The sequence below is a fragment of the Corvus kubaryi genome, unplaced genomic scaffold (assembly GCF_017639235.1).
Source record: "Corvus kubaryi isolate FWS band 111438036 unplaced genomic scaffold, C.kubaryi_AGA036_p1.0 137, whole genome shotgun sequence".
Lineage (NCBI taxonomy): Eukaryota > Metazoa > Chordata > Aves > Passeriformes > Corvidae > Corvus > Corvus kubaryi.
The window spans coordinates 23,482,478-23,507,506 of NW_024580671.1; the positions used below are offsets into that span (position 1 = coordinate 23,482,478).

At 39.4% G+C, this 25,029-nt stretch overlaps 1 protein-coding gene across 4 annotated transcripts in view; it reads left to right on the forward strand.

Moving 5' to 3' along the window:
- The window catches only part of PLXNB2 (plexin B2), a 256,319-nt gene that overhangs the window by 203,783 nt on the left and 27,507 nt on the right, over nt 1-25,029 (forward strand). For all 4 annotated transcript variants that reach the window (XM_042018200.1, XM_042018203.1, XM_042018202.1 and 1 more), the window contains 9 exons: nt 273-445; nt 2,657-2,805; nt 5,773-5,881; nt 18,356-18,492; nt 19,137-19,304; nt 20,891-20,999; nt 22,696-22,923; nt 23,413-23,589; nt 24,049-24,188. In XM_042018200.1, the coding sequence (XP_041874134.1) occupies nt 273-445; nt 2,657-2,805; nt 5,773-5,881; nt 18,356-18,492; nt 19,137-19,304; nt 20,891-20,999; nt 22,696-22,923; nt 23,413-23,589; nt 24,049-24,188 (1,390 nt within the window). The remainder of the gene's footprint in view (nt 1-272; nt 446-2,656; nt 2,806-5,772; nt 5,882-18,355; nt 18,493-19,136; nt 19,305-20,890; nt 21,000-22,695; nt 22,924-23,412; nt 23,590-24,048; nt 24,189-25,029) is intronic.

Below are 25,029 nucleotides of genomic sequence, written 5' to 3' on the forward strand. Positions count from 1 at the left end.
TGTGTATCCCATATCACTGCTGAGTGACAAAAATATATTTGGGGTTTACTTGATAGTAGTCATACTCTACAGATGGATAAATGTCAGGTTTTTCCATAGAGGAAAAATACAATTTTCTCTCAGCATCATTCAGGGTTTAAGTACAGACTGTACATATTACTCACGCGACTCCACTGAACTTTATACACAGGGTTAGTTTTCCCTCCTAAAGGACACTGAATACCCTTGAAACAGAGATAAATGTCTAAGTGTGTTTGTTGTTCATCTTTCAGTGACTCTGTACAACTGCTCCTACGGACGAAGCGACTGCAGCTTATGCCTTGCTGCCGATCCCAACTATAAGTGTGTCTGGTGTGAAGAAGATGGCAAGCCCAGCAAGTGCGTGTATGAAAAACTCTGTCACGCTCCCCCCACCAACACGTGTCCTCCTCCAGAGATCACTCGTGTAAGATTGCTTTTTTTTCTCTCCCCACCAGTGTAATATTTTTCAGGAGAAAGGAGCCAAGCAAGCTCATACTGAAAGGCAGGTTTTTTCCTAGGGTGTTAAGTAAGCCTCTGAAAGAGCTGAAAGGAAATAATGTCAGTAGTGATGTGTGTGAGAGATTTGTAAAGACTCAAAATAAGAGACTGAATGGAGTCTTTGAGCCTCCTTGTTTTTCAAGCCTTGTCCTTGCTGTGTCAGAAGCCAGGCTAGCAGTGCATGCTTAAAATGTGGCACTTGATTCTTGCATAAGAATGATTAGAATAGCACGGATTTTTTCTCTCATAAAGTCCTTTCTACCTGAAATGAGTCTGTAAGAGAGGTTCACTGCTCCTGGAACTACAAGTATATAACAGGCTCATTTACAGGCTTCAAGCTAGAGTTTTAAATAGTATTTATTAAGGGAGCAGATTGTTTCTGCGTCACAAAATGTCTTCCAGGTGTCAGTGATATTGTTCAGTCTACACCAGCATCAAACCCAAAGCTGTAGAAATTGAATGTAAGAAATCGGAGAGGCCATATGTGCACCCCTGACTTACTCTGTAGTTGGAGCCTTCACACAGGGTCAGGGAAGATTTTTTCCACCTTCATGGATCAGCAGGCAAAGAAAGTCATAAATCCATGTCCTTTTCAGAAACAAGCCAAATGCTGCTTTTATGGGCATAATTGTTGAGAAAAGAGTGATACATGCTTCCGCTGGGCAAATCTAAATTGCTGCAGTGGTGGTATCAGTACTTCAAAACTCAGACACATTGTTTGATGAGAACATATCCCAAGCCATTACAAAATGTGGTAACTGTATGACAGAGGTTGAGAGTTGGAACAGGGATGTTTCACTCAGTAGGAACTGTGTGTGAAACCTGTTGCTCAAACTGGTAAAGACACTGCAACCCTGGAGGCTGTGCCTACTGGCAGACCTGCAGTACATGGGGGAAGGTTGGCCGTGAGGGCAAAGCTAAGATGAAATGGCTGTTAAGCAGTTGAAGACTGCCAAGCAAGGTAAATACCCTGGAATCTCAACAGAAAGTGTGGAGAAGAATACTTGTGTAATACCTATGCCCAGGTAAACACAATTTGAGAAGAAAGGAAAAGGAAAATTAAGAAAAAAGGGTTTTCACCTGGGATACTGTTTCTACATTCTTTTGCATTAAAAAACATACTAAAATATATTAGATTTTTCAGAGCTCACATTAGCTTTAGATATGAACATAACATTTGGAAACAGCTAGACAAACAGTTGAATAATTTTTCAGCTAGTTTGTTTATGGGTTGAGTGCAAATGGACATCCAGTGGGCAGAAGTTTAGGAAGTTGAAGCAGTGGGAAAATAGAGCAAGTGATTCTGGAGCTGGGCTAGGCAGCCAGCAGAGGCAGCCATGTCTCTGTGCTCAGACTTGCTTAGACCTAAGAGACTGATTTTGATGGAGCAGACAGTGAAGTGCAACCTCCCTTGTCTTGATGGCGAACTTGTGGCCCTCCAAAGCTGAAGATCTGAAAAGGTCCTGCTGGAGGTGCTCCCAGCATTATGTAGGAAAGCAGGTTAGCCTTTCAACAAATATTCTGAATTTAAGTGCCTGTCAGGGCCATATTTCAGTCTGAGGAGTCCACTGCAATGGCAGGATCTTCTCTGTCCTCATTTTATTTGCAAATTACTCAGTAAGCATCAGCCCATGCTGCAGCACCCTACCATGAGATGCAGTAAGGAAAATCAAGGGAATGGAGGAACTTTTGAAGGCACTACATGGGGCACTGTGTGTTAGGAAGGTGCACTGCTCTGCTGTGAACCTAAAGGGATAAAATCATGAAAACAAAATTCTGGAAAAGCTCTGTGGAAGGACTGTGAGAAGAGTGCAATCCATTTGCTTTTCAAAATCACAGTACTTTAGTGGAGGAAGCAAACTTAAAACAGAATAAACACCAGGCAAGAGTTTTGTACGTAACAGTCTGCCACAGGAGACATAAAATCTGCAACTGTTGAATACTAGTTCTGAGCTAACAGATGATTGATTAACATTAAAAAGTTGCATAGCATGTTTTTTTGTATGTCCTACAAGAAACATCTGCATTTCAAATGTTGCTAAGTCAAAGTAGCTTTAAATAATATAGAAGATCAACATAGTCACTGCAGTATTTAATTTTGCTTTTTTTTTCCCCTCTCTCCCTCGTGCAAACACAGATTGAGCCAAAAACTGGACCACTAAGTGGTGGAGTTCTTTTGACCATAATGGGATCTAATTTGGGAATAAAAGCAGAAGATGTAAAAAATATAACAGTGGCAGACAAGGAATGTCTTTTTAAAGAGGAGTTCTACTCTGTTTCCACAAGGTAATTGATGGATGTTTTTCATAAGATTTTAGAAGAAAAAATGAACTTCTGTGCATTTTCAAGAAAAGATGATCTTCTTGTGGTTACAAATGTTACCATTTCAAAAAGAACTAGTGTGATATACCTGCAATATTTCATAGTAACATGTCTGACTCTTTACTTAAAATTTTTATAGATTGTAACAGCAACAAATTTACAATTGTGTACTACCATCCTGCTTCTGATTGAAGTTTTTTCCTTACTTGATTGAAAAGCTTTCATAAACTATTACTGTACATATATCAAAACTATTTGTTTTTAAATTAAAGGCATTCTACATGTACAATCTAGTCATTATGACTTTGCTAAATCTGAACCACAATGAAGCCAAGCATACAAGATTTATGGGAAAGCAGGCAAAGAAAGAGGAAGCTTAAATCTGTTTACTCCAGCCATAGAGTTTCTTTCCTGGGGGCAGGGAGGGAGCCCAGAGTTCAGGTTTAGCTGTAGATGACTAAGTTTCATCTCAAAGCCAAAAAGTCCATGGGTGTTGAAGTGCCTAAGCAGGTTGGTAGATGTTTTGTGGATTACTTGTCACACTCTTAAGCGGTGCCAAAAATTAAAACAGAATGCCTAAATTCTTCTTGGTAGGTATCTAGGTGTTTACTACAGATTATATCAAGCTTCTAATTTCAAGAGGGAAATACCCTTTTGATATTAGCTGATGAAAAGCATAGCAGGAAGGTTCAGTAGTAATGTTAAGAGTAATGACATATTTTAGGTGGCGTGATTTTTCTTTCATTCAATTTTGAAGGCTGCAATTGAAACCTTGGCTTTCTTTCCCTTCTTATAAATTAACGTGTAACACAGTAACTTTTTGCTATTCCTGTGGCATGTTTTGAAAGGGACTTTGAAAATGCCTAAGTGATTTTTTTTTTCTTTTGAAAAATATTTAACTTTAGTCAATGTGTGGACCAGGCATTTAGAAGCTTCCCAGGCCTCTAGGACTGAAGAAGCTAAAGAATAGCTGTTTATTTCTTACTGCTTCCCAATTTTATTGCCATCTCTCCTGGATTTACATGTACTTCCAATCCAAAGAATTACAAACTTTTTTACGGTCATCTTTCTCCATTCCCTGTTTTCAGTGTTTGCAAAAGCTGCACTGAATTGCAACATAGTCTTACAAGAATTTCCCCATCCTCTTGGCTTTTTCTAAAGCTTTTTGATATTTTTAAATACATGGAAAGGAGCCAGAACTGAGATGACTGGTTCCTGGTATCATAGCAACATTACTGGTTTCCTAAGTTCTGGCAGTGTAGTAATGGGTGAGAACAAATGCAACTTGCATCATGTCATTTATCAACAAATTAGTGGATTTTGAAGGATGTTCTCGACTAGGGAAGCCTTTAAAAAGTTATCAAAATCTTCAAACAGATATCTATAATTTTCTGTCTTTGTCTTCCTCTGTTCTTTTGTTTTATTATTAACTTTTTTTATAAAATTAAATTAGAAAATAATAAAAAGTGCCTTGTCTGGCTCCCCTATCCTTCTGCAGTAAAATGCTAGTCTTTTTAGGAGACAGTTGCTCCCATGCACAGCAAGATTTAAGACAGTTAAGGGTGCTTTCTGGCTCTGCAGTGATTTAATTGTTGGCCTTCGAGAAGTCTGTTCTCATTCTTTGTAGTTTTCCATTAGTAATGTGGGGGAAGGGAGGTAATGCCAGCACTGGGGAGGGGAGGGAACTTTTCCAATTAAAATCCCTGCTACGGTGTTTCCCCCACATCCCCCAGCCCCGGCCCCCGACTGCTTTCCCTAGCTTGACATATGGTAAAAATTCCTCCAAAGGCACCGTTTCCTGTTTCTGCCTGACATGAAGATACAACTTCCAAGAATACAGTAGAGAGATGATGAGGAACAGGCTCAGGCAGCCATACACATGCCAGGGCATGCAAGAATTCAGAGAATTTTGTCCATTTGCCAGTACCCAGGAAAAAAGTCTGGAGTGATCTGCAGAGGGACTTGAAAATCCTTTTATTATAGGTCTCAATTTAAGTACATTATACCCAGTAATTTGGAGTCGTTGAGGGTTTTTTGCTACTTTGGGATTTTTTAAGCAGTCATGCACTGCTTAAGGAAGAATAGCAATAATCCTGGAGTGAAAGAGCGACAGAAATGAGCAGTGATCCTCAGGGCGTGTCCTATATGAAACCGTCTGACTGAGCAGGCTGCAAGCATTATACACTCCTTATCTAACTGTATTATCAGCTCTCCATTAAGCATTCGTCCCAGTTTTCAAGTGTGTCAAATCCTTATTGCCTTTTCATGCTTTCATTCTGTGGTTTACCTGTTTGAAATAAAAGTTTAAACATCCTAGCTACCACTCAGCAGCAGTGTTAGTTTTAAGGCAGTGTTTTCTTGGCCAGTGTTCCTTGACCTCTGATTTTGCATGTTTTATCTGTGAATTTATTTTCAGAGAACAGTAATTCTGAAGGGATTTTGATCATAGGTGTGAAAAGGCAGTAGTTTGAAGCTGAAAGGTAGCAAGATGCACAGCAAAATTATCAGCAGTTAAAACACACAAAATTATAAGACAGCTGGTGATCTGATGTTTGCCTCAAGGAGGTGGGGGCTCCTTTGTGGGTTTGGTTTTTTTTAACATCACAAAGTCCACTGTAAATCTTGTGTCAGGTTGCAGAAGTTCAACTGACTTATGGGCTGAATTTGAGTCTTCTGCAGAAGGCACTTCTGCTAATGGACTGCTGAAGTTGCTGCGTACAGTGCTCAGGTTTCGGTTTTACCAGCCTTTAGATAGACGAGCAAACTATTCTTGGGTGGTTTTGCTGGAAATCTGAGGCAGCACTGGATTACATTGTATAGGATAAAGCAAAGTTGGCGCTTTTGCTGGCAGTGTGTGTGGTAGGTCACATATATTGCATTGGTATTGCAGCTGTTACTTCTAACAGATAAGCTTACATTCTTTCTTTTTAGGATTGTGTGTCAAGTTGGACCAATGAATGAACCACAACAAGGTCAAATTGAAGTTAACATCAATGGAAAATTAGGTAAATCACCAAGTGAAGTTTTGTTTACATACCAGGTAAGTGCAATTTTTTAGAGACCTGTTTTATACTTTGTGCATGACTTAAGTTAAAGTTAAGCACAGAATCGGTTGTGTTTGTCTTAGTCTTTCATCAATAGCAGTCATTCAAGAATATTAGAAAACACTTAATTCCATAATATATATATACAAAAGGTGTACCAAAAATCAATTCTCATAAATAGATCCATAGTCTCAAAATAGGATGATGATGTTTGCCATTCAAAACAAAGATGTGGTAGAAAAGCAACTGGAATAAACCTACTCATTAGTGATGTAATATTTCTTCAGTATCACTATTAAATAAAAAAGAAGTCAGCATTGTGAAAAATTAGGTATTCTTCAGACACATGGTGCACTATATTAATCACAATATTTAGTCTAGGCAATGTTCTTAATTAGAAGAATGGATGCAGAGCAGCTGAAGAATAAGTAATGAAGGTTCATTAATTTCTTTAATAATTTATTTCATTCAAAAGTATGGCATGCAGAGCCACAGACAGCATGATATGTGTTCATATTACTTATATGCTTTGTTTCCAGTGTGACTATGAAAGAGAATTTCATTTCCATGTTAATTTCTTTGCTCTAAATGTGGCCCTAGCTTATAGCTCGTCTGGCCTGTGGTTTTAGCAGCAAGCAGTTTTATCTGTATCTATGAGGTCTTCAAATTTTATAAGATCATGTGATAGTTGAGAGGTTTAAATAATATCAGTCCCCATACTGATACTTAAAATTACACTTATAAGCTATAAAACTATAAAACATAACTTGTGTGTTAGGCTTTTATCTTCTCCCTTATTTAAACTTCTGTCTCATTAATTCTTGATGAGAAGTAAAGGAAAGGAGTCAGCATTAAACAGTGGAATAAGTCAAGAATGACATTTTACTGAGAAGAGGATATTCTTGTTTTCACAAAATGGGCTAGAAGTGGGTTTTCTATAATTTCCAAGCAAATACCTCCTCTCTCTGGTGATACAGCTGCAAAAAAACCCTACTCTTTCTGCTTGAATACGTCATCTGTTCCTTGCGGAAATACAGGTTATGATCCTAACCAGAGAGCAACAATATAATCTGCCATGTGTATGTTTGTGGTCTCTAGGACATAGACTATGACAGTAAGCCCTAAGTGAGATTTTGACATGAATCTGTTGGGTATGTTTTGCACCAGTTCTCCCATCCTTCTGTGTATAAAGATTTTCTCATTATTTTCGTGGAAAGGACATAAAGTTATTATAGAGTGGGTTGAAATGTAAGCTGAACCAGGCAGGATTCAAAGCCTGTCTTTGGACTTGTTTTGGTGTGATTCCCTGCTCAGCCCATCTGAGAGGGACGTAAGGAGCCACTGCTTTTGGCCACTTCAGGGAAAGATTCTTAATTGCCTATCAGGGAGGTGCTAGGAAACGTAGCTGTGCACCAGAATCAACTAGGTGGATGTTCCCCTGTAAGTACAAGAGTCCCTGTGTGTCAGTCTCTGCCTGCATTGAGGTTACTGAAAAATCAGATGCCTAAGCCAACTGCTGATAAAGAGCACTTTTATTTACTGCAAAATCTTTCCATGTGGACCCTATTTACAGTATGTGAAGCAATGACAAGTAATACAATTCAAACTTTAAAATGGTGATACTGGTTTCTAGTTTCATTTCTCTTGATTCCACCAGAAAATGAAGCCAACTTTGGACTGCAGTAGGATTGGAGTCAGTACAGGAGCGTCACATTGATGTGCACCTCTACAAGTGTGACACCAATGCTTTGGCGTTAGAACAGACAATCAGAGCAGATCAGAGCAGACAGTTGCATCAGCTAATGTTGGCTTAAAAGCTTCAATCTTGTTTCAGTGCTTTTGTCAGACAGTTCTTTGGTGACTTCTCTCAGCAGACATGCAAAATCTGTGCTTTGTGTAAAACCTCTTCTACTCAGTATATACAAAGGAAAGAAAATAATCTTCTTTCCAAGAGCCCTCCTAAAACAAATTTTCTCTTATGTATTTCCCTGTTTCTTTGACACATTGGATGGCTACCCTTCTGCTGGTAACTACCACTGTTTTTACTGTGAGCTCTGGACACTTGAAGCAGAATAGCTTCATCTTTAACAGTGACTATTCTAAATGCAGTGTGTGGCATCACGGGGCAGAAGTGCACAAGGAGACACTGGAGATGCTCATCTGGTGTGTCTGTGTACACCAGAGGTATCACATATGCCCCACTGTCTCAGCCTTGTACATGTGATTAGTATCTACCACCAAAAGCACTTATCAAGTAGATTGGGTATAAGGAAGAATTTTTTATATGACAAGAGTGGTGAATCACTAAAAGAAGTTGCCCAGAAAAGCTGTATCTGCCCCATGATTGGAATTGTTCAAGGCCAGGTTGTATGGGGCTTTGAGCAACCTGATCTAGGGAACAGTGTCCCTGCCCATGGTGGGGGGGTTGGACCAGGTCCCTTCCATCCCAAACCATTCAGTGATTCTATAAGTAGTACTATATTTGGCACTTGTTGATACCCAGTCTGAATGGTGTGATTTATTTTTAAAGGTGGATTGATGAGAATCAGTAGTCAGAACAATATGGGGCTCAGACTCATGCTTTTTCCCCTGTCTGCCAGCACAGAACGTTTCAGAAGTGACAAATGTGCAAAACTTTCATGAAATGGGTCAAAAATCCAGTTCAGAGGGAAGTCATGGTTTCAATTTAAAATTATTTCTGAACAAAAATGCCCTGGTCCACAAGTGTCTGTGCTATACAGTAAATATCTATATTTGTTGCATAACAGGAGGAGAAAGCTTTATGTCTCCCTACCCATCACAATTTCTCTATCCAACCTGAGTGCAGTTCAAGTACAGTCCCAGTAAAATTAAATTCTGATAACCCAGTCATCCTCTGCTGACATTTCTATTGTTTCACTATAAGAAGGATCAGGCAATAACCATTCTCCTGTTTAGTGAAATAGAAATGAACTTATAATAAATTTTAATATCCAGCTATGCGGTACATCTGGAGCACTGACAGCTTGGCTGGTCTCTGAGCAGGTGGAGCAGTAACATGGCTAAAGGCCAGTCCTGCTTTTTCATTTGTTGTTAACTTTATCTGATTTGCTTGTTACTATGGCAGTGAGAAGCAGTCTCAAAAGAAGGAGTTAAGCTTTTCCAAGGGATATGGCCCAGATTTGCTGGTCCCACACAAGTGCTGATTCTTTTCTCAGAACACCTCTTCTTTAGACTCAAACCACCAGGACAAGAGCTTGCAGCTGGTTCTGGCATCTCCAGCATCTGTTTGTCTGAACAACTTTGTGAGGTTTAGGCTGTGCAGGTTAAAGAGACTATAGGGTTTCAGAAAGCTCAAATAGATCTAAGATGGTGAATTTAGAGGTAGAACTTTGCAAAAGTCTAATACATTCCTGAACTGGCTTGGAAAAAATGACTTCTTGTAAACCAGGAAGTCTGTTTACCTAAACAAGATGAGATGAATAACCAAAAGGAGGAAGAAGGGAGGATAAACTGGAGTTTGACCTGGAAACAAACATCAACATCACTATTCACCATACTGGAAGTTTGAATGTGAAATGAACAGCACAGTTACATTTAACAAGGTGCACTCTTCCACCTTAATCTACTCTACTTGGCAGTTTCCTCTTACCTGCATCCATCCTCTGCTTTGCTTCTTTATGTTTGAAGCAATTGCACTGGAAGCCCTCACCAGGAAAGTGCCTCAAGGCTTTCACAGAGGGTTTCAGCTCACTCCTTGATTTTTCTCCCTGAGTCTTTGCCTCAATACATTCAATTTACACTGTACCTGGGGGCTTTGGGTGGGGTTTTTTGTGGGGAAAATTACATGCTTGTTGCCATTATGATTGATGCTGATAAACCACACATCCGCAGAAGTCTGGAATTGCTTCCAGAGGATCTTATTTTATTCTTAAGTCCTGCAGTACATATTGTTTGTGTGTCAGTCTGCATGGGGGACAGGAGAACTCTTGGATAGCTGAGAGTTTTAGTGAAGTTGCCCCTTTTTCATGCGGATATTGTTAGTCTTTACTCTGTATCATCTGAGCCATGCATTTAAATACATGTCCCACCATCCAGTGCTCATGATTCTGCTTGAGAGCTGCCAGTAAACACTGGCTGTATGATAGTGCAGACTTTCCAGTCACGCATGCTTCCATTTCTCCACCAAACCCGTCAGCAAAGCTCTGTAGTCTTTTCAGAAAATCATGTGGTATCTGCCTCATGATAAAAAGATGCTGCTTTCAGGCCAAAGAATAAGCTGTTTAACATACCAGCCCTTTGCATAAGAGTCCCATCCACAGCAGGCAACACACAATGTGCATTGCCAGGCAAATGCTCTGCCCGGGCACCTGGAGTGCCTGGAAGCATTTGTTCAGCTTACAGGATGTAAGGTTTGGACAAAGCAGCCCCCAGAAAGGCAGGACTCAGCTCATCTCTCTGCTGTTGCAGAAATAACCCAGGAACTGACTTGTGTTATGGATACTGTGATGAGGCGAGCCAGCAGGTCAGGTCAGCCACTGTGGTGAACACCAGGCTGCCAAGAATGCGCAGTGGAAATTCTCTGGTTGAATATCCTGTGAGTGGGTGGCTTGTCTGAAGAAACAAGAAACAGGCTCCCTTGAGTCTGAGAGAGGAGGGAAGTGGAGGGGGAAAGAAGTTCCTAATGGCTTGAGTTTCCCATTCAGAGGTTTAATTTAGCTCCTGTGGTTACCTTTATGGTCCATTAAATGACATTTTGACCTCCAAGAAGCTGGTGAGTGTCTACAGCACTTCGTGGGCTATGCCTTTTATTCTTGTGTGCATAATATGCAAGAGTTCACAGAATAATTTGGCTTTCAGTGTGAGGCAGATAATTTTGGTAAAAAATTGCTTCTTCTTCAAGAGCCAGAACTTACTGCAGCTGGAACCAGGATGAGGAGAGGGAAGAGTTACTTGTGAAGGAAAGATGGATGTGATAGATGCAGAACAACAACATGGCCTGTACATTTGTGAAAATCTTATCCACGTCTGTGTGTGCTGTCATCAGGCCTTGGAAACAGCATCCCTGTTTTCTGCTTGTGTGGAACCACAAGAGCCCATTCCTACTTGTGAAGAAATGCACTTGCATCAAAGGCAAACCCCCAACTGGAGGTCAGTGTCTACAGGAGCCAAGAGAAGGGAGCTTAGGTGGCTTTGCCATTTGCTGCCCATCATGTCCGTTTGAACACCTCCATCTGCTGCTGGTTTCCCCTTGTGCTGCAGCTGGCATCTCTCACAGCATCATGGGGACATACTCTGACACCATCATCTTTCCCCTTCCCAGTTGTCTCTCTGCTTGTGATCTGGCACAGTTGTGTTTTTTCCAACATCCCCCTCTGAAGCATAGACTTCGTGCCAAGGTTTCCATGCATCTCTGTTCGGCTCCCCTTCTCTGTTGCTGTCCAACTGTTCTTCAGTTCCTGGCCCTTCTTGTGATCCACCAGTAGCCTTCTTGGAGGTTTGCTGTTTCTCTCTTTGATTTTCTGCGTCAGTGAAGGATAAAGGGCAACCAATTTTATGTCAGTGATCTAGTTCATGGTCTAGAAACTGCTTACCACAGATGGGTACTATAGTAGCCAGTATCCTTATTTACAGAGTCATGTTCAGGAATTCTCCTGGGAAAAGGAAACTTTGTATAGATGAGGTTGTGCTTGATGACAGACAAATGGAAAAGCAGAGAAATGGAAAAAGAAGACATGCAGAACTTTGGTGATGCTCCATGGGTGTGCACTCCTCTTGTTCTTGGATACTGCGCAAGGGACCAGAAGTGATTTGGCTGGACATGGACAGTGCAAACCAGGACAGCTGCAGCGCAAACAGAATGAGTGAACAAGAACATGAATCTCTCTGGAAAATCCAATCCCAGATGTAAGATGGGTGAGCAAAAAAGAGGCTGGGGGAATGGTTCTCTTTTAAACCTCCATGTCTTTAATTGCAAAGAAAATTGTGAAGAACCAGGGAAAAAAAATTAAAAGAAGCATAGGAATAACCCCACTGCTAGCCCAGTAAAAGATGGGCTTTGATTTGACACCAGCAGACCATAGAGATTTAAAATGCTCGGAGCACTCTGAAAGAATTTTCAGACTACAAAAGGTATTTTTTTATTAAAATAGAAGTTTAAAAATCTGAAGAAATAAGATATCACCTTCCTAACTCTGCAAAAAGACTAATTGCTACTCATAAAATATTAAAGATTTAAAAGTTCATTCTAGATTAATAAACAGGATGAAAAATGTAAGAGCTAAATGCGAATGCTCAGAGCACCTACAGTAGCTGTGTAAGAGCAGCAGTCATGTACACTGCTAATAAGCAAGTTCATGTCTAAATGTGATTATAAGTGGAACAGACATGGAGATAATTTACCCTCTAGCACACAGAAAGCATGAAACTACAATGAAAAATATATCCACATTTCTGTGAACAGATTTTTAAGTAGGGGGCAAAAGATACAAACAAAGCAAGCAAAGAAGAGACTTCTGGCTGTGATGAAGAAAACAGGACACTGGAACATGGCCTGAATGTGAAGTCATATACATACTTGGGCCAGTTGGAGCTTTTTTGTCAATATTTTTCACTGGGTTTTTTCCAGTACTGCTGTGCTGATGAAGTAAGGATAAGACAGTGGCACACAGGAATGGAAATGCCACATAAGGTATTACATTGGTATTACAAAGAGAAGAAAAAAATTTGCTACTACACATACTAGCATTATTTGAATGTTAGGTACCAAAAGCAATGTACAAGTGGCGTTGTCTCACTGCTTGGAGCAGAAAACCGCTGCTTCCAGCTAAACCATAGCAACAGGATGGGTGCTAACCACAGGTGTAAAAGCACAAGAGGTAACCTATTGGTATCCTTCCAACAAGGATAATAGCCTTGTGGATATCAAAGAACTGGGAAAACTGCTTATCAGTTCAGGAATACTTACCCAGCAGTCTGGTACAACATGGAAAAGTTGGGTTGCAGGTAGACTTTGAGATCTTTAACTCAACATCTAGGTAGGATTTAAGGAAGGTTTAACTGTAAAGTGCTCAAATTTCCCATGACAAACAGATTAAAATCTGCTCAGACCTACAAGCAAGAAATCTTGTTTAGATCAAATAATTTTTTCAGGATAAATCATGCAGCAGGGAGCAAGTTACACCTGGTAACAAGTTGGACTAAATGATGATTGAAGATCACTCCCAACTGAACCATTGTATTGAATTTCATTCTGAATAGCATAGCTGTGGATTTGCATAGGTTTTATGCAAATCCACTTTCTACAAACACAGGGCATGATCGTGAGAACAAAAGGCAGTGGGGAGTCCTGGTGGCACAAAGTCCCTCTGCTGGGAGACGGCTTACTAGACTCTGCAAAAACCAGGCCACTGAACAGCTGACAGACATCGGAACAGGCTTTTCAAACTAGACTATCAAAAAGCCCACATAATGAGGTAGCCTGCTATTGCAGAAAATATTTATGCTCAAACATTAAACCACCTGGAAGACATGAACAATATTTTCCTGGTGAAAAAAGAAGTATAGGCCTGAAAAAAACACTCCTTCATTTCAAGTAAAATAAGAAAAAAACTGAAATATGTTTGAATGATTTTCTACACTTTAAGGAATTATAAAACAAGGGTTAAATCAGCATTTGCAGGGTTGTTTAAATTTTACTGTGTCCATGAGAAATGAAGTATTGCCAAGTCCTCACAAGGGCTGATGTTTTCCAGAAGAATTATTACAGGACTGCTACAAATTCCATACAAGATACATTATCAAATGTTCTGTTTAACATCATAATTGCACTGAACACTGCAGTGTGATGTTACAGTGATGTTATAGAAAGTGTGAGTTCCCCCCGGTGTCTTCTGATGGAGCCAACAAAGATCTCAAGGTGTAGAGGGCTGAAGAAGAAAGCAGGTTATTTATCATGACAGCAGGTGTACTTCTGATTCAGAGACTGAAATGACAACAGGGCAGAAAGAAGGAGAGAAGAAATCCTTGAGGGGATTTGGAAAAAAATAGCATCACTGATACCGCAGCACTTGAGGTTGGAGGCTTATCAGTCCCATTTGTAACAGTTGAACATTCGGTATTGCTCAGGGTCAAGTTCAAATTAAAGGGCCTTCCATCTTGGTAAAAGCAGCATTTTTATTATCCCTCAAACAAGGTTTACACTGACAGATTTACTGTCTGCCCCTCGTTTTCCTCTGCAAGGAGAAGGAATCTCATGTAGGACTTTGGTAAACAACGTAGACCTGTGGGTCAGGTGCAGCTTTGCCAGACTGCATAAGATAAGATGAGACTAGAGCTGGCACCTTCCAAGGGTCTGTATGTGTCTGTCTGACTGGTGAGTACCATGGGAAGGGGCTACCTTCTGCTTAGGAAACACAGTTCTTGTTGAAGTCTTGTGTCACCACTGATGGCACTTCTTCAAATTAACTTGGCATTGAGTGAAATATCATTCTCCTCCTGATCCTATCTATCTAATTGCATTTTTGTAAAATGCTTTCTGGTTGAGTATTTGTATGACCCAACTTTTTTTTCTTTATTGGTACTCTTAAGAAGACCGCCAGGTGGGCCGATGGAGCTTTGTTCTTTGAGCCATCCACGAATATTTTAGAGGAGCAATAAAACTTATTCATAGCACATTGGTTTTGCAATAAAAAATAATTATATAAATTGTTAAAATTCTTGATAATTTATTTTAGCTGCTTATTTTTTCTGGCAGGTCCTTAAGAGGAAGGGAAAGAGGGAAAATATGAAACAGAAAATAGCAAGTTAAAATTAATCAAGTAATATTCCTGCCAAGTTTACGGTAACAAAGTGTTAGCAGTCATGCTGAAGAATTCCTCTGCACACAAAGCATTGTTCAGCTTCTCCTTATTAGATCATTTATATGAGGCGTCCACATTATTTGTTCCCTGGAAAGCTCCTGGTATTTGCAGAATTACTTAAAATGCGTTAAATATGAGTATTTTGAATTAAGTGCTTTTAAAATAGTCCTTTGAGGGACAGCTGCAAGATCAGCAATTAAAGACAAAATAACAGTTAACCATAACCATTCCACCTCCTCTTTGGCCACTCCCTGTTTCCAGAGCGGTTCTTGGCCCCAGTTTTCCATTCAGCCTGAAGTGCAACTGAGATGTGTCTGCACAACGGATGCATGAGGGGTGGGTGATGAGTTCTCCTGTCTGCTGTAGCTGGGCTTTAAATTCGAAGAGGTGGAGTCTTTCTAAGAAAAAGAAGAAAAAAACAGTTTCTGTGGAAAACAGAACAGAGGCTTGTTTCACTTCCCCCTTACAACTGTGTTTTTCAGAGACAGCTTTGCTGTTACCCCTATATCCCTATTCCTAGGGAGACAAATGTAGGCCACCACTAACAGGTCCCCCAAAGACAATGATGCTGAGTGATTAGACTTCAAGTTTGTGGCTCACTCCGTATTTACTGATTGTTGGCTACAGAGACAGCTGAGCCCTGCCAAAGGGACTCATCAGATAAGCCAACAGAGCTGTAACAGGGAAATTATTTCACTTTTTTGCTAAGAGAAAGGAATATGGTTGTCCAGCTGAAATTCTTAGCAAGCTTCCTTTCATTCGTTAAGCTGAGGTTACAGACAATAGTTTGTGTGATGCTTCAGAAATTTTTTTTCTTTCTTCGTTTCCTAAGTCTATGTTTAAAGGCTTGCTTTAAGTGGTTTCTTATTAATTTCCTTCCTAAGCCTGTCCTTGGAGCCTAGCCTTCCAATGGAGGTAGTATTTAGGGAAAAGCTACAAATTTTAAATAGATTTCTTCAGAGCTTCAGAGAGAAAGAATTTGTCGATACTGATTCTTTAGTGGTTCTTGAGGAATACTTTAATCTGAAAGTTGTCCTAAGCATACTATGCAGCTAAGCGTTACTGTGGATAATACAGAAGTCCAGCATGGTTAACAATTTATAGCAATTAAGATTTATTTTGAACTTAATAAAAGGTATGGTTTTCTGTCCATGTGGTAGGGTTACACTTAAAGTATTTGACCCATTTTTATAAACTATTTATTGACTGTGTATTTCATATACAGTCTTGATTTTAATATTTTTAGCAACTAAATTCAGTTGCAAAAAAGCACAAATGAGTTTTCCTATGAAGTGCATATCTAGACTTATTCTAACTTAAATTTCAAATATGATTTTTAAAACTGACCCCCTAAAACTTTTTATTTACCCTGGTTAAACTTGTCTCAATTTAGCTTAAATCAGCAAGCAATTAAATCCAAATATGAGGATGCATAGACAGGGTTATATAGACCTAAATGAGCTTTTAAAATGCTTTAAAATGACTTTGAGTGACTTCCCTATATAAAATCTTGTAACCTGAGTGATGTATTAAATTAAAGCTAAATCAAAGGTTACTTGCATGAGAGCAGTCATGTGCTCACTCTTGAGGATTGAAGGGTTTACAAACAGATTTCTCTCAGGGAAAAAAAGCAATTGACACCCAATTAGTTAAAGCATATTCCTAAAGCTCAATGGCTCGAGAGCAAATTACAGTTGTCATTGTGGATTTGTGAAGTGTGCTGAACCATGATGCATTCCTTCAGAGGGAAGTTGCTTAGACATGAAAGTATAAAACAAGCAGAGCACATAAGAGTTCTCCATGCTTCTGTATCTGAGCTGCAATAAAACAAATTTGTAAAGTAACCATGAAGTCAACTGGATGCATTTTTATGGATTCCTGCTGCTTGTTAAAAACCTGTCGATGACGCACCAAGCTTTGAACCAAAATGCAATATATCAGTCCCTTCCTCCCTGCCATTGGTAGGCCCTTGGTTTTGTAGCTGTAAGCTGTCACAGAGATGGGCTGTGCCTGAGCCAAGCTATGTGAGAGAAAGAGATTTGCTGCATGACTAGGAAGAGGTGGGCACGTTGCTCTCTGTCTGTGGAAGGGCTTTTCCTCCTTCAAGTGGAAGATCAGTTCTGTGTGATAGTGATCAAGGAAACCCTTATCAGCAAGGGAAGTTTTCAAACTTCTTTACTCTTTCTTTATTCGCATGTGCTTCATATGGAATGAAGTCCCAAGCCTGGACTTTATTATCAACCATTTTAGCAAGATTATGCAAGAGGAGGAGAACAGCTGTCATTTACAAATATACATGAGTCTGAGAAATAAGCTTATTACTTTTTACAACTCATTTAAGAAAAACCTGTGTTTTAATATGGTGAAGCAGCACAGTTGTACATCAGAAAAGGCATCACCTAGTCACAGCCTCCCTTAAGGTCTTGATCTAGTATGCTTCAGTAAATGCAGGATCAGGATCCCTCGTAGCAATGCCCCAGCCTAATGCACCAGCCACGCACTTAGACCTGGCATCCTGTCTGTGTGTGCAGTGCCCAAGCCAGCTGCCTGCCCAGGGACCACAGTGCTGCCTGCCCAGGGACCACAGTGCTGCCTGCCCAGGACACAGTGCTGCCTGCCCAGGACACAGTGCTGCCTGCAGGCACAGCAGCTGTGGCCCTGTGGGTGCAAGGGCTGTGGCACGTCTGCAGGCGTGGTGAGGAGCAGGGTCAGTGGGCAGTGTCACTCGGAGCCGGCTGGCAGCCCATGCCACGCGGCTTGCTTGGCTTCAGCCGTGCTCGTGATTCAGCAGCTTCAGTGTGGTCCTGAATAAGGATGCTTTTCTCAACTGGAAGCAGAAACTACTTAGCGACGAAGTAATTAAATCATGCTGTTCATGAAAAGCCCTCACTGTTAATTTACAGTATTTGTTGGAGCTCCCAGAATACAATCATTGAAACAAAGACTGAATTGAGAACAAAAGGAGGGAACTTCTTGAGACATTTAAATATCAAACAAATTTTATAACAATCTGAACCATGTCTGCTTGATTTAATTGGTTTTAAGGAACCCACTCCAAGGTTCTAGGTACATTAAGACAATTTGAGCATTTTCAGATTTTCTTTCTTTGCAAGCTTATTGCTCAAATATTAGATGAGAGTTTTACCACAGTTACTGGGAGCCTTATGAGATAAAGGGAATCTTTATAGTCTTTCTGTTTAGTGCAAGTTTTGAAAACCTTGTTCTTTGTCTCCTGTAGCTGACACAGAATGTAGGAAAGGGTAAGGAAAGATGAAGGTAGACTGAGGCATAAAGAAGAGAGAAATCTTAAAATAAGTATGAAACAAGGAAATCCAACAGGAAGCTCTCACAAACTAAATGGCAGCTAACTACATTTCATGATAAGGAATTGAAACTTGTATAAAGCCTCATAAAATACAGTAAAGAAAAGTGCGTTCACATTATCTGTTACTTCTTTCAGCATGAATAGTAAAAGATTTTCTTTTATTTTGGAAGATTTGTCTGTCATTGCTTTAATTTTATTCTTTTTCAGGTACTAATATTAAACTTCAATTACCTATTAAACCAAATAATACTGGTATAAATTTTATTTTAATTTTCTCACTTAGTTTGACCATCTTCTCTTTTCAGGAACCTCATCCTTCTCAAATAAGACCCGAAAGTGGTCCACAAGCGGGTGGAACCAAACTTACCATCTCTGGCGTAAATCTGGCCACTGGTTCCAAGAAGGATGTTCAAGTTTCAGTTGGTAGCCAGCCTTGCAATGTGTACGTAGTCTGAGTAACTAACAATACAGAGCTGTGTTCTAAAAAAGCACCAACCTTTTCTGCCCTTTATAAATGAAACGAATCCATTGTCTATCTCTTTGTGACTCCTCCCATGCAATGGAGTTCTGCGTGTAACATTCAGACAAACTCACTCAGAGGCTTCAGCGGAAGAACAGCAGTAAAAACACCTTAAGTGGGAGAATTTAGATGTCCAAAAATTTATCCACTTTTGGCTTTCTCTGCTATACTGGCTGCTTCAAACCCACCCATGCTTTCACTCAGCATCTCTTCAGTGGTTCTGTATAAAATATTAGTCTTCTAGTCTCCCATGGCTTGTTCTTCTCCCTTCTTTTTCCTTTTATTAGTTGCTGCCCTTCTCTTTTCTCAAAAAAAAGGAAGGACACTAAGTGTGCTAACATTTCATTGTTCCTGTGTTTGCACACTGTTTATTGTTATATCCTATATCTCTTTTTTTAAAAAGCGTAAGTGATCTGAAGGAAGTGTTTTCTCCTCTCATAACTCCTTGGTACCCAGCAAAAATAGAGCCCCAGTTTTGTTGTTCTGGAGTTTACAGTAGAAGAATGAAAAACTCCATAATGTTAGTAACAGAAGATGTTTCCTCTCCTTTTTCTTCTCCAATCTAGGACTGAATTTGGAGACGAGATCGTTTGCATTACAGGACGTAATAACAAGGTTGAACCTGTTACAGTCACAATGAACTATGGGGGCACGACAATTCCTGTACCACAGCTATTTACATACAGTGAGAATCCTACTGTCACCAAATTCCTGCCGATAAATAGCTTCAGCAGGTAATGAAATGTTTGTCATAACTTTTTTTACAACTAGCTTAAAATATGTGTAATATGTAATAAAATTATTAAATATAGAATGGTTTGGAATAAAGTCCTGTACTCTATCAATGCAGACATTTAGGTACGTAGGGTTTGTGGTCTTAACTGCAATTGACGTTTGAAAGTATTCTGTTTACTTCCAAATTGTCATCCCATTTCAAAGGTCAGTCCTGAAAGCAGAAAAGGCATCTTTTAAATGGAGTTGTGTCAAAGAAAGAGATTTGAAGCATTTTAGCATGATGTAAGACAACATGATCTTTGCATTACTTACAAATCTTTATGCTACTAGGGTAACCAATATTAAAAGTTTCTAATGGAGACCTTTCTAACAGTTTTTCTATTCAGCTTTTAATAATTATGCTGGAAATAGAGGAAAAATTATGGCTTGTCATCTCTTTCTTTGTCTCATGAGGAAAAAGTGTACCTTTTTAGGAAATCTAGACCCATGTTCAATAATGCTTTTAAAAGGTGTGCTCTGTTCTATGGTGGTATTCACTAACACCCCATCTGGTAGGTGTTCCTTCTGGGAAAAAGCTCACCTAGTAATAATTGGGAAATCAAATAAATTTATGTCACTCTTATATTTGTAGCAATATGGCAAATCATTGTATAAAAGCCCTTGTAGCATACCTTGGGTTTTGAAAGTCATTCTGTGACAAATACAGGGACAAACATGACCCTGATTCATGTTATTGTCCGCTGTTCCCCAGTATTCTGGTCTTCCTGCTTAGTGGGGTACAGTTGGCAGAGGGAGATCAGTTAAAAAGTGTAACATCATGACAAACAGAACATTAAAAATAAATTTGGCTGTGACTTCTCTTGGAGATATTAGTACCTGTCTCCTTGACTATTAAGTAATCACTTGAATAAAATAGAATTTGTTTTCAATGTTTCCTTTTCATTTTTGGTTTGGGTGATTTTGGGGCCTGAAATTTTTCTTTGGTAGACCAATAGTGATTTACTTCATGGAATTTAAATGACTTCTTTTTCCTTCTATATAAACTAAAGCCTACTTTTATGGATTGCTTTGAGGTTTGCTATCCCTCTAAATCCACGTCACTTCAATGACTTTAATTCCTATTGGCAACTTGCATGCATTCTTCTTCTTATGTGAATGTATTATTTTTTAAACAACATGCTGCAAGTAAGAGGGGATAGAGAATCCAGGTTCCTACAGGCCTGTGGAAAATACAGTTTCACCTTTGTCTCTGTGTGTGTATTGTAGGCAGAGTGATTTTAATAACATTGGAGAAGTAAAGCACACAAAGATTGGCATCAATGAACAGCCAAAAATCCTGGCAAAGCAATTTGTACTTTTTTTAAATTTTGCTGTTTTAAAACAAGCTTTAACTTGACATTGATGCTTTAAAATGCTTTCGTCATCAATAGCTTTAACAGAAGTCCTTTTTGTAGGATATCTAATTGTCATATAGGCATTATACATAGGATTTTTTCAGTGGAAGCAATAGCAGTGCAGGATGAAGTAGTGTATAGCTGTGGTAGTCTGTCAATGATTTGACTTCTTTTTTAATTGTGCCTTGCAGCGGAGGGAGAAATATTACAGTAACTGGAACCGGTTTTGAGCTCATCCAGACTTTCTCATTGGTGGTATATGCAGAGCGTCCAGAAGCAGGGAGGATGAATCAAAAAAGGGTAATTTTCTTTCTTTTCCCCCAAAGGCATAACACTGCATGCACAGCATATAATCTGTTCAAAAGCTGCATATAAACTTTCCCACTGGACTTCACCAGGCTTGGACTGAAATAAGGTTTGAACAGATTTCTGGGTCTGTTCAGGGTTTTCCTGTGGAAGATGATCTTGACTTTCCTACCATCTTGCCTTACATTCACTTGTACTTTGCCATCTTTTGCTTTAAAATTAAATTCATTCAATATGGATAAGGATAAAATGGGTATTTCAGAATCTGGATGTGTTTTGTTTTCCTTTATCTTTCTTCTCCCCCTGCAAGCATTAGCAATTTGCCTGAAACAGGATCTAAATCTAGACAATGCAGACTACTCAGCTTTGCACAATCAATGCCTTTTATTTTCTCACATCTCAAAGAACCAAGTCGTCTTTTCTTTCTTGCTTCATGCATATTCCACCTGTAACAGGTCACAAAAAGTTGTGAAAAATAACATTAAAAAAACCCTCTTCTTGCATCTCCTGTTAAGAGGAACTGACATTACCAATAGTCTTAATTTCCCACTCTTCTAGTGAAGATCACAATTTAATGACATGATTTAGACTTAGAAGTGATCTTACAGTAAGAACATTGTAAGACTCTTTCTAAGTCTGGCTCTTCAGTGTAAGACTGTCTTGTGATCTATAGTGACTTGGTAATGTGAATGTTATATATTATATGCATGATTCAACTTTTAGAGTATGCCAGAGCCAGCTGGATTTGGATCTATTAGAACCCTATCCCTAAAGATTTTTAAGAGGAAAACTGCCTACATTTTTTAGGCCATAAACTTCAAAAAGTAATTATCTGGATAATCTTGACTCCCAGGACAATCTGAAAGCCTATTTAGCATTCTTGACAGTGCTTATCAACATTTCTTATATCTCCTCTTATGTACACTCAACCTGTTAGTTTAAGTCAGCATTACCTATAGCACACATTCTCTATTAAGACTAAAAGCTTTTCTAATCTTTTGGTTTGCTTTCACTTACATGACAATATCAGAATGTTGGGGAGAAGCTATCAAGTTGCATTGCATCGTGAAGTGAGAAACAGAGGTGGTGATTGAATAAATGTTGAGGGTTCCTATTAGTTTTGTTGCCTGTGGTTGATGTTACTGAATGACTAAAAGTGTCAGGGGAAAAACACTTGTTGAATTGGGGATGGAGGACGGGTGAACTGAGTTACCTTGAGTAGTTGAGTGACAACTGTTGAATTTTATTCCAAAATTTCACTTAATAATTTTATTGAGGTTCAATGAGGTATTACATGGTGTAAACAGAAAATAATCAGCCCAAGCTACTCAAAGGTACAGAAGATGATCAGGATTAAGGGTGACATGTTAACTTCCTAATCTGAGAGGAACTTGGTGGTATCAGTCCAGCGGTAAAGAGCCATAGAAACTGGAGGCAATGAAACTGATCCATAGCCCAAGCTTTTTCTGCAGGCGACTGCTACAACACAGTGAATCGATGATTTATTCCCATCAACAAATTTCTTCATTTTCTTTTTCAAAAATCCTTCATACTATGGTATTTCTGCTGTATGGAGAGGATATAAATTCAGTGGTTTTATTTCTATGGTCTAAAGTTATCAACAGTTATGTACAGAAAAGAGTCAGACTCTAAAATGAGCATGTTCTTCTTCTTGTCTTGTTTCTTACAGTTTTATGGAAAGGTTGTTACAAGACTTAATGAAACCACGGTGGTTTTTTCTTCCCCACCAATACTGGAAGACCCAGAAAACTATAACATTACCACTATTATTCTAATGGATCATTATAAGTTGGTTGTAAAAAATGAGAGCCACTCCTTTGCCTATGTCGCAGACCCAACCTTTGAAAACTTCACAGATGGCATCAAAAAACAAGTCAACAAACTTATTAATGCAAAGGTAAACTTGTTAAAAGTTGGTGGTTGCTCATTTTGTCCTTGAAGAATGTATGGAATTTTTAGTTCCTTTCTCAAAGCCTTAACAGATGTTTGGTGCCATACCCCAAATTCTTGGGTAGAGTCCCTTACCTCTGCTAGATGATGAACAATGACAGCTCCCCTTTCCTCCCCACACCCCTTCTGAAAGAGAGTTCCTATCTTTTTAGCCCTACTTCGGGTTTGCTGAGGATGCCCCCTCCTGCTGAGCCTGGCATTTGCATTTGGAAATGCCCTCTCCCAATAGACCTCCCAGGAACTGGAAGGGACATCTCATCTCACACCATGAAGGAAGGGAGAGGAATCAAATAATTCCCAATCACTCTGCTGTTCTGTAGGCTGCAGTGCAAATCATTTCTGCTGCTACAAGTGATCCAAATGGAAAGTTGCAACTCAGGATTTCTTGTCTCCCAAGGCTTTGTGATGATAATTTAGCCTTTTATTTTCTGTCTAGGGCAGTAACCTGAACAAAGCCATGACGATAGATGAGGCCCAGGCTTTTGTGGGTGATGAGCCTTGCAACATAAAAACTCTAACTGAAACGGACTTATATTGTGAGCCACCAGAAGTACAGCCTCAACCAAAGAAACGGCAGAAGAGGGATACCATCAATAACCTTCCTGAATTCATTGTACGTTACCTTTTCTATAGAATTTAGTATCATGTATCAATAACACTGATACAGTTCCTCTTGACTGAAGTAATTTGTTCTCCAAAGTTGTTGTAGTACTGTGAAGAAACTCCTTGCAGTTCTTTCTTCTTCCAGCTTCTGCCTACTGCATAAAAGATGTCACACATAAAGAGCAGTGTCAATGCTGCCAAATGTCTTCTACCTTTATTACCTAGAAATGTAGAACTCCAGACAGACAGACTGGGGATTTTTCTTCCTCAGTTGAGCAAATTAAATTACTTCATGGAATAAAGTGCTAGTGACCCAAATTCAGTTTAAAATATTCAGAAGTATTTCCTTTGTTTGGCAGTTTGAGCTAAAAATTCACTTGTGGGAATTACTAAGAATTTAGAGTGAAACTGAGAAGTTGACCACCTTACATTTGCACTTCTTGAGAAAAATGTGTTTTTATCTAATTAGGTAAAATTTGGACTCCGGGAATGGATCCTTGGAAGGGTGGAATATGATACCCGAGTGACTGATATCCCACTGAATCTTATTTTGCCACTGGTACTTATTCCTATGATAGTAATCATTGGCATTTCTATCATCTGTTACAGGTAAGTTCTTCTAATTAGGTGCTTTTGTTTCCCTAAAGCTTTCAAGGGACTACCGGCTTGTTCTCAGCTCGGTCTACAGAAACTATCTTCATCTTTTTTATGAGCTCCAGAGTTAAGATAAGGAGTTACAGCTGGAAATATGTATGAGCACCAATTTATTCCTCTCACGCACGCCAAATTCCTCAGTGTCAGTCAGCCCAGTCCCTCCTTTATATATAAACACAACAATTGGTCCCAGGCTTCCCAAGCAAACAATTGCAGGCTGAGTTGCACACATACCCTTTTGAAATGGCAGCTAAAGTGGCACTTATGAAGGAGATAACTTATTCTGTATAAATACCCATCAACATTTATGCTGCCTCAGTCAGCACTGTAGGTCTGAACTGGATGGATTTCACTAAGGGGTCATTTTCATCTTTCCAGCTAAGTTACCCACACACAAACTGCATGATTAATGTTGAAATTCATGCTTCATAAAGGGCCAGAATATATGTCTGTATTTCACTTAAAAGCTACTTAGTCCAATTTTAAGGTTAGTAATGAGGGCCTCAGGAAGGGGTGGATTTCAATCTTATGGTACTTATCAGTACAGCTGAAGCATGTGCTGTACAGCCCTTATGCTCTTGTGAACCTCCATCAACCTTCTGAGTTTGATCCCACACTCCTGGGTGGTTTAGAGCCAGTACAGGACATGTTGCAAGCAATCCTAAGGGTTCAGTGCATGGAGACTGGGTTTCTGTACTTGATATATGATTGAAAGCATTTGTAGCTACTTCTTACTGGATTTTAAATTACTGGCCCAAGTCTGCTTTGAAGCAACCAGCCCATGATAGTGCCAAGT